We start from the raw sequence: 9,841 nt of genomic DNA, 5'->3' as shown, positions 1-9,841 counted from the left end.
TTGTGCCACCTCTCAGTGGACAGTTTATTGACGCCAAAAACTTGCTTGCTTGAGCTTAACGGAGCCGATGAAAGGGAGTGGAGACCACGTCTCCCCGGAGAAGGGTTTTCCTCGTCCCCTATTCCTTAACAAGAAAGAAACTTGGGTGAACTTCAAGATAGGTATGATTATCAGTGGACAAATGATAAGCAAAAATCAGATTTTTGGTGGCATCAGGTACATGCAAGATGTCTTTTAGATGAAGATCACGAGTGGGAGTACGAACAGTAGATATTGACCAATATGACTAATTTCCATACCTTCTCCATTTGCAGTGTGGACTTGTTCATTGCCGTTGTACTTGTTGCGAACCGTTAGCTTGTCAAGCTCGCTGGTGATGTGGTCGGTGGCCCTGTATCAAGGTACCAATTTGTGTCCACCCCATAGGATGAAGTAGTGGCCGACCCTGCGCTCTTATCATTCTTGGTGAAGGAGATGTAGAAACGGCGGTAGCGTTCGAGGGCGGTGTGGTTCGGCCTCTTGCATATTTGGTAGGTGACTTCATGAAGATCATCACCTCTTCCATTGCTGTTGTCGCGGCCTCCATTGCCACGACCACCGCCTCCATTGCCACGGCCTCTGTTGCCGCAACCACCTCCTCCATTGCCGCGACCACCTCCACCTCGGTCGAAACCACCACGGCAACGGGAGACAACATTGGCTGCGGACTGGGGGGGGTGGTTGCCACCTTCGAACATAGCAAGGCGTTTTTCAAAGCCAATCAACTGAGAGTAGAGTTCGGCTACCTTGATTGGTTCGGTCCTCGCAACGCAGATGGAAGAGACAAACGAGATGTAGTCGTAGTCTAGTCCAGCGAGGATGTAGGAGACCATGTCATCATCATCGAGCGGCTTTCCTGCTGAAGCCATCTCGTCGCCCAGCGCCTTCATGTGCCCTATGTAGTCAGCGATGGCCGCGGTGCCCTTTTTGGTGTTGGAGAGGGCGATCCGCGTGTTGACGATGTTGGCCTGCGTCTGGGAGAGGAACATCTCCCTGATGGCGGTCCACGCCGCGGCGGCTTTGGTGCAGTGGGCGACTTGGATCATCACAGGGGCTGAGATCGAGTTGAAGATGAAGCTCAGCACCTGAAAGTCTTGCGCCAGTGCGATGAGATGCGCCGGGTTCGCCACATCGGTTGGCTTGTCATCCTTGTCAGCAAGCTGGGCTCCGGGAACGGGTGATCGGGGTTGAGGTGATCGATCAGCTGTGCTCCACGGATGATGGCTAGGGCTTGCGCGTACCACACCAGGTAGTTGCCCCGGTGAAGCTTGTCAGCGATGGGAATGAGGGGAAAAGCGGCAGCGGCAGTGGAGCTGGAGCTAGCCATAACTAGGGTTGAATGTCAAAGAGGAAGTAGGCTCTCAATACCATAAAAGATTGGTTCAGCGCATGCCTCTGCAGGGACGCGCTGCGTGTTATATAGAACGATAGGTTTACAGGACACGCTAGTGCGGTATGGGCTGGATTGATCCTCAAGAAAGGTTATACAAAGATGAGGATAAATCCTAACTACCTGAACCACCTGATCCTATCAGAAAGTATATACAGTTTATACTTATACCGTATATACATGTACAATACTTTCTAACATATACATGGTTACAGTAAACCTGCCAAGGTGTGCTGCGCGTGTGTGTGTTTTCTTTTCTTTGGGTGACCGCTGGGCATTCTTTGTTTGAGGAATGAGACAAACATTCAGGGTAAACTACCCTAAATGTATAATCAGGGAGTAGTCCAACAACCCTGTTCTTTAGGCTGGAAATTCCTCGTTGGAGATCATTCGTTGCGCCGCCAAAGGTAATGGGCCAAGATTTCTCTGTACGTAGCATGTCTGCTGGTACTTGTAAGGTTCTGATTGTATTTCATTACTATGGTCTACTTAATGCATTTGTATAGGCTTACAGCAAATCTCACAGTTCTCCAGATGGCACGAAACATTCAGGTTTGTTCAGTAACTCCGTTCGGCGAAGGCAGGAAAATCCTCACGGGAGATGATTATTTGGTTGTTGGTTGTCCTTGAGTGAGGATATGTGCGAAAACTTCTCTTAAAGTAGGTGCCATGCCATGGTTAACACTTCTCCACTTACGAGTGTCCAGATTTATGAAACATTAAATAGAAATTTCCCTAAAAAAATGTTCATATGTGTAACAGTCGGTGCAACACTCTTCTCTTTGTGAAATATAGCCCACCTCCGACAGCGATAGCAACAATCATTAACAAAATATTTGTAAGTAGATATATCTATTTCCAAGAATAGCTATAGTTGGTTGTGTCATACTCCCTACTTCACAACCAGAAAATAAGGAATGCATGTTACAGCAAAAAACACATGAATCATAATGTGATACATGTTGTTCCATGTGAACAAGGTCAATCAGTACCTGCAGGGTTTCAAATGGATGGGCAAATAGAAGCTCATAGTAATATGAGATTACTCAGTCACGCACAAATAGCAGTGATTGCATTCTTATATGGAATTGTGAGCTACACATCTGATCACAAACTATCACGAGTATGTACAGCAATCACAGGAAATCACCTTTCTACTACGGGTATATGTACATTATAAGTTGGACACAGCCAAGGTAATTTGGTGTGGTGGAATAGCTGAAATAATGGCATAATTCTTATTCATCTAAGGTTCGTTGGTTCAAGCACTACTAACCCTGTGTGAATAGGAAGGGACTTTGGTATATGGTACAATAGCTGAGATAGGGACCAAGTTGCTTCACCTCTGGTTTAAGCACTAAAACCCTTGTGTGTGGCACTCCAGGGGTTGGTTGGGATGCTCGTGCACGCCTGAGCAGCAACCTTTGCCATCGCTTCAGGAACAATGCCGACATTGCAGATGTTTGCAAAGGACCGCATGTGCTTCATTCCATACTGCGCCAGCGAGCCACATTGTGATTCAAAAGTACGCACCTGAAGAAAGGGAAGACACATATTAGTCATGCATGGGCAACATAAATTACAAACTGTAACTACAATACTGCATTATATCCCATATGACACCTGCAGTTGGGAGCTGGCAATATGTTCAAGTAAAGAAACTAGTTACTTAGAGCATCCATAGTTTCAAGACAGAAAATATCGATCCTGAATAGTTCAACTGACCATTGAGCAGACAGTTTGGCTGTTGAGAAGGTCATGCAGGTACAAAGTAACAAATGCCTTGATAACTATATGAACCACGACATAGGCAGGGGCATGCTGATCCCCTTTTTCACATTCACTCCTCCCTTTTTAGTGCTGATTACCAAACTGGTTGGTTTTAGAAATTTGGAAATTCATAAATTATTTTTTCACCTAGAAGTAATACTCTGACCTAATTACATATGCCAAGTCAACCACTCCACTTCTTTTGCTATAATTGTCCTCAACCCACCATGTGCATAGACCAACAGAACACTAAATCTAAGGAAGAGTTGATGAGAAATGACCCTGCATTCCTCTGGCAAAATGACATGCTACAATCACTTGACCTATTCAAAAGCATAAAGTGTGGGTGGAGTGCCTAAGAATGCATTAACTACACTACCTATTCTCTCAATGGACATGTAACTGGAACAGACACTAAAAGTTGTGAACTGTAGTGAAGCGCTGGGAAATGATAAACACAATTCTCTTTGTCAGCCAACCAATAACAAATAAATTATCTGCAAGAGTATATACTACTATTATTGTACTGGAAGCAAATCTAAAGAATTTTGTCCCAGTTCCAAACAATTAACATATGAAGGGGAGCCTTGGCGCAGTGGTAAAGCTGCTGCCTTGTGACCATGAGGTCATGGGTTCAAGTCCTGGAAACAGCCTCTTACAGAAATGTAGGGAAAGGCTGCGTACTATAGACCCAAAGTGGTCGGACCCTTCCCTGGACCCTGCGCAAGCGGGAGCTACATGCACCAGGTTGCCCTTTTTTCCAAACAATTAACATATGATCAATAGGCAACAGCAAAACACAGCAGAAGCATAAGATAAGAGATGCTGATAGACGACCAACCAAAGTCAAATAGAGCCTTACCGTAGACTTGAGACAACTCCAGTCATCAACAAGAGGCTCACCAGCTGGGCGAACAGCCTTTAGAACCATCGGACCACCCACAGAACCAAACAGAAGGTTTCCAATCAGCTCGACGCTGTTGTCAATATGAGATCTATGACCCATCATTTCAAGCAATTGCTTCCGAGCATCCTTTTTCTCAGGGGAGCTCTCAGCCAATTTCCGGTACTACATGCAGAACAAAAGAAATTAATCAGTTAGTTTATCCGTCTTTTTTACCGAGTTTATGCATATGATACTGTTGTGGGTAAAGCATGGCAATGATCAACAGATCACATGACAATAAAATCAACATACAAGATTTCTCATGATATAATTACAAACCTTCTGCCAGAAATAAACAAGATCAGCATCCCTCTGATTAACAGCTCTTGAGAATGATGGCAGTGCGTTATCTTCAACAAATGTAGTGTTCTCGTTAGCAGGGTTTGACCCAATGTACGAGAACAAATGTTCAGCATTCAGGTCCAAAGAACCATATTGCATCACATGGGAACCATAGCTGTATGAGTCCTGAGCTGCTGTTCTCTTCTTGACCTGCTCAACCATTAGGTTATGTTAGGAAAGAACTGCTCCAAGATTTAAGCTAAAAGAAATTGAAGTTTTAAGTACTTACCAGGTTATACTGCTGCTTGAGAGATTCAGTTCTCAGGTTGTGGACATCACTGTCAACATTGAAAGTTCAGTGTTATTTGAGCACAACTAAAATGGCTAAGAACCATAACGAAAAACAAGTTCTCTTCAAACAAATGACCCAAGGATTTTGACTCGGGGTTCATCTATAAAATGGTGAACTGCAACAATCACTACCATGACAGCCGATAGGAGTACATACAGGTGATGTTCTGTTGCAATTTCATAAGAATATGGTTGTGTGCAACAGCTACAGCTATTTCTACATGGAGCATTAACAGCGAAAAAAGCCCCAAAGCTCCATGGCCATCAGATTTGCCCTGCAATCGTTGTCTGTTACTACAGGATGCAGTTTACAGCCAGCAGAAAAATAGCTCTAGTTGGCCCAGTTAAATGCATGGTATTCAGCCGAACTGCACCCTGCAACAATAGTGCATGGCTGTGCGTGTGTGTGCTCTTGCGTGTGCGCTCGTGCGTGTGTGTGCACGTGCGCCTGCATGTGTGCAGGATTTGGTTTGATCAAGCTCAAAGAGTTGACTGTGAGTCGGGCAGGCAGACCTGACATCAGATTTATTCTGTGTAGTTAAGGGACCAAACAAGACAACATAGTCAGCACATGCTTAGAGCTCAGTAAAAACCACAGCACATGCTATGCACACAGCATAAGTATTTGTCATTCATGTGCACCTAAAAGTAAGCAACACATGCATATCACCCTCATTCAGAGAACACATGCGTATCACCAGCGTCTTACTTAAATAGAGAAAGATAGCAGGTAGTGCCGTACTAGTTGGTTAATCATTTTGAAATAACACACCCTGTACGGTAGCAGAAAGTACTAACTGACATGAGCGCCACATGTTCGAACTGACCTTAACAGTACATGATTTTAGCGTCTGAATGGAAAACATGGTAGAAGGACCCAGAGAGAGGGAGAGACGAGGAATAAAGTACCTGTCTTCCATCCAAGAAATGCTGTACAGGTCGCCCAAGCAAGTGTCATATTCCGGCGGAGGGCTCGGGTACTCGCCGGGGCAATACGTTCCCCAACTGCTTTCCTCTGCGTTCGATGCGGTGGTCGCATAGACACCGATGTCATTCGGCAGAAGTCCCTCAAAGATGCTCCCAGATTCGCAGGCTTCAAGGTAAAATACCTACAAAATAAGATGACTATACACCTCAGGCCATTGCTTCAAGCAGCACACCATGCAGAGCAAAAATAAACCAAAGAGCGATGGGGTACCAGGCTTTTGTAGGTTCCAGCAGCGTGCTTTTTCTTCAGGACATCTACAAGATCGTCACCGTAAAGGTATGGATAGGTAGGCATCCCTGAAATTTTTACCAGAATGAAAAAACCATGACACTAATAAGTTAATTGTGCATATCTGGATTTGAATATATGTATACGAAATATCTGTTCTGACTGGTTTCAGATATTTAAAATTCTCCAAAGAAGGCAATAAAAGACAGGAAGCGCAAGAATGGCAGGTTCTGAATACTGACCAAGGACCCCAGGACCCCCATGGTCACTGTAAAACACAAAAATGTGATCATTAGGGCCACTGTCCACGACTTTGCCGCTCCCACCACTCACAGCGGTTCTATTACCGAGCAGGACAGCAAAGAAGTTCTTGACATTAACCTCCTTTCCAGTGTAGTCCTACAGTCGGAACAGAAATATTCAGTCGAACAGATGTAAAATTGTGGATAGGGATGCATGATCATTAGAATTGATTCATTCCATTAAGACGTTGACGTTATCACATAGAAAGTTGGCATTCTTCATATCCACGACCAATTGGAAAATAACATAAAGACTGATAGAAATTTAGACATTCAATCATTTTGCAAACTGCTATTGAAATTTCCCTTCGTGTAATTTGTAGAATATCATATTCACATTTTTCTGCAACCATCAAACAGTTTGTAGCACCTAGTAAGGCTAACTACCAATCTTAGATTTTTACTACATCAACAATTACTGGAAAATTTTCCTTGAAGACACATGATTACCTTAGGGACCCCAGCATAGACATCTCCACCCTGGGGGTGGTTGATGATGACGCCCGGCCTCGGGTTCTCCGGGTTGTGCGCAATGTCGTCATACATGAATATGATGATGTTCTCATCCTTGAGACCACCCTTCTTCATGATCTGGTAGGCGTGGCAGATATCCGCCTGCAAAGTGCAAAATTCCAGTCCACAAATCAAACACAGTACTTCATTGTCGTCACTAACCCCTCCCAGTTTCATCCTTATGGTAGCACTGTACTACCAAAAGTACAAAACACACACATAACTGAAATCGTGTTCATAGAGCCTGCCATTACGTGGCAACAACAAAATCATTTTGGCTGACCAGTGCAGTTAATTACTCCCTCCGTCCGAAAATTCCGAAAATACTTGTCATCAAAATAGATAAAAGGAGATGTATCTTCCCGACGAAGGGAGTACATCATTAAAGTTAGTACAAAGTTGAGTCATCTATTTTGGAACGGAGAGAGTACTACTTATATATATAGACAAAATACTAGCATCAGGAACCGTACTTATTAGTGGGTGGAACCACAAGGGTTGTACAATAATACACTTATCAGTGGGTGGAGCCCGCAACAAACACGCAGGCCCCAAAAATCAGGAAATCTCATATGTACGTACGATATTTAATTTTGTTTCCAGTTCATATGCCAAATGAGATGCACACGAAATCGTTCTTAAACCAAGTATTTGCCTCACGGCGATATGGCACCGCGCCAATATCATCATATTAACAGGGTTTGCCAATCATAGTTCAATTGCGGTCGGATTACTCAACAAATCATCAACCACACAAAATAGGAGGAAAAAATCCGGAACACGCAGCAAGAGCAAACGGAACTTTTTTTTTTCAACCTATTCTTTCGGCGATGCACACCAGGTATTAACCGACAGGAAGACAAAACAGGAACGGAAAATCGAGGATCGCGGAGATGCGAACGAGCAAAGAGCAGTATAGCGCGTGCGCACCTGGTGGCGGTAGTTGTAGTAGCCGTTGGAGCCGGCGATGAGGACGGCCCACCTGGTCCCGACGGAGTCATCGTCCTCCTGCCCGGCGGCGCGCTGCGACGGCAGCCGGATGGTGGGCTCCAGCCGTGGGGTCCGCGCGTGCGCCACGGCCAGCACGAGCGCCGAGAGGCACGCGGCGAGCAGGAGAGCGAGGGGAAGGGGGCGGAAGGACGCCATCGCCATGGCTGGTGTTTGGGGTTTGGATTCCGCGAAGAAGCGAGGGGGAGGAGGAAGGAGGGGTTTAATTCGGGCTGGGGCAAAGGGAAAGCCTCCAACGTCTCCTTTTATTATGCGCCGGCGCCTCAGGGTATCTTTTCTTATTCAATATACATGGCGCTCGTAGTCGTAGGTGGGACCTGGTCGTAAATAAGTGGGGTTTTCCATTTTTAACACGCACATACCGTTCACTCTAGGGCTGTTTGGCTGCCTGCATCAACCTCAACCAGGCCAGCTAGATACATGTTTTATTTTTGTTTTGGTTGTTGGCTTGGCTGTTGAGGAATGCTAAAATCGAGCGTTTTCAGCGAGCCAAATTCGAGGGATGCGAGGGGGCGTATGTGGGTGATGACAGTTGCACACACGGGGACACGTGGTAGAAGTCGTGTTGGTTCCCCAAACGGTGTTGTAACTCGCGCCACCCCCTCCTCCTACCGCTCATTCTCCCACTGCTTCACTCTTCCCTCCTCCCACCGCTCACTCTTCCCTCTGTCACTCTTTCTGTCTCATCGGTGGAGAACACAAGATTCGCACGACGAGCACCGGTTTCACCCGCCCTCCGCGTCAATTGCGGTATGCCTTACGTTCCTACCGTACCATCGATTTTCCTGCAGCCGCGTTAGATTTATACTTGATTGTAGATCACACACCATCGATTTTCCTGCGGCCGCATTAGATTTATACTTGATTGTAGATCACACATTCGATTCAAGGTTAGGCTTCTATCTAGGACCAATTGAACCGATTACAATTAGGGATTCGAGGGTATTCACACACACGGGGTAGGAATTTCGAGGGTTTGAACAAACCCTCGAATCAATTAATCAGCACTTCGGATATAGCCTAGCGGCGGGGTTGAGGTGCATGGGGCACGCTGAGCGGCATGTAGGTCGAAGGTAAGTCTCTAAAGTTCATGGTGGTAGTCGTCCACCTTGAGGGGCATTGTAGAGCAGCCAGGTTGAGAAGCCCTCGCCATCATCTTCAACGCCTGGTGCTCCTCCTCCTCGTCAGAGCCGTCTAGAACGATCTTGTTCATACGTGTAGTACGTTTTTGATCGGGACTAGTTCATATGTATATGTTCAATGCAGATTGACAAGCTTGTCGTGGGAGGCAACGACAAGGAGGGAAATGATAAGACTGGCAAGGAGGTTGACAGTATCCTTGATTAGGGGGGTGCTTACCACGTCGGCCTATCATTCATGGGCTTGGCCAAGGACCCACCGACAAACGAAGAATGGGTCATGCAAGCCATGGCCCTTGGTGTACTCGAGATGGCTGTCTCAAAAAAAACTCAAGATGGAATCATTCCAAGATTTGGCGTATACTTCAAGCCATATTCAAATTATCGGCATGTTTATCCCCACATGTAGCCGGCATACGTGTAACCCTACCCCTGGTGTCTATATAAGCCGCAAGTCTTTTTTTAGGCAAGTTAGAACTCATTCATATGATCTCGAGGTAGATCATCCTATACTTTGTACCCTATCCATAATCAATACAAACAAGCAGGGTTTAGGGTTTTACCTCTTGGAGAGGGCCCGAACCTGGTTAAACATCATGCCTTTCTCTACTTCCTGTTACATCTAGCCAAGACCACCAGCTCGGGACTGTTGGGAAACGTAGTAGAAAGGAAAACAAAATCGCCCTACGAACACCCAAGAACAATATGAAAATGCATATAGTGTTTGGTCAACGATCGTTACCGACTCCGGAGTATAGCGAAAGTAGACGAGTCGGTGTAGATCGTACTTTGAGTCTCTCGAACTGTTGATGATGATCCCGCGAACCACCCTTGAACAATCCCTCGAACGAAAGATCGAAAGCACGACCGCTCTACTTGGTTGCA

At 45.6% G+C, this 9,841-nt stretch overlaps 1 protein-coding gene and 1 pseudogene across 1 annotated transcript; both read right to left on the bottom strand.

Moving 5' to 3' along the window:
* Positions 1 to 748: 748 nt before the first annotated feature.
* On the bottom strand, positions 749 to 890 carry LOC123073092 (uncharacterized; annotated as a pseudogene).
* Positions 891 to 2,479: 1,589 nt separating this feature from the next.
* On the bottom strand, positions 2,480 to 8,083 carry LOC123069944 (vacuolar-processing enzyme). The gene is made up of 9 exons (XM_044492933.1): positions 7,740 to 8,083; positions 6,747 to 6,911; positions 6,237 to 6,393; positions 5,977 to 6,062; positions 5,688 to 5,887; positions 4,717 to 4,765; positions 4,425 to 4,637; positions 4,062 to 4,268; positions 2,480 to 2,962 (listed from the first exon to the last, which is right to left on the bottom strand). The coding sequence occupies exons 1-9, from the start codon at positions 7,959 to 7,961 to the stop codon at positions 2,780 to 2,782; spliced, it is 1,482 nt and encodes a 493-aa protein (XP_044348868.1). The 5' UTR covers positions 7,962 to 8,083; the 3' UTR covers positions 2,480 to 2,779.
* Between the last annotated feature and the right edge of the window lie 1,758 nt (positions 8,084 to 9,841).

The sequence above is a fragment of the Triticum aestivum genome, chromosome 3B (genome assembly GCF_018294505.1).
Source record: "Triticum aestivum cultivar Chinese Spring chromosome 3B, IWGSC CS RefSeq v2.1, whole genome shotgun sequence".
Taxonomy (NCBI): Eukaryota; Viridiplantae; Streptophyta; class Magnoliopsida; order Poales; family Poaceae; genus Triticum; species Triticum aestivum.
Note: the sequence above shows the minus strand (reverse complement) of the source record. Positions and strands in the feature narration are given on the sequence as shown.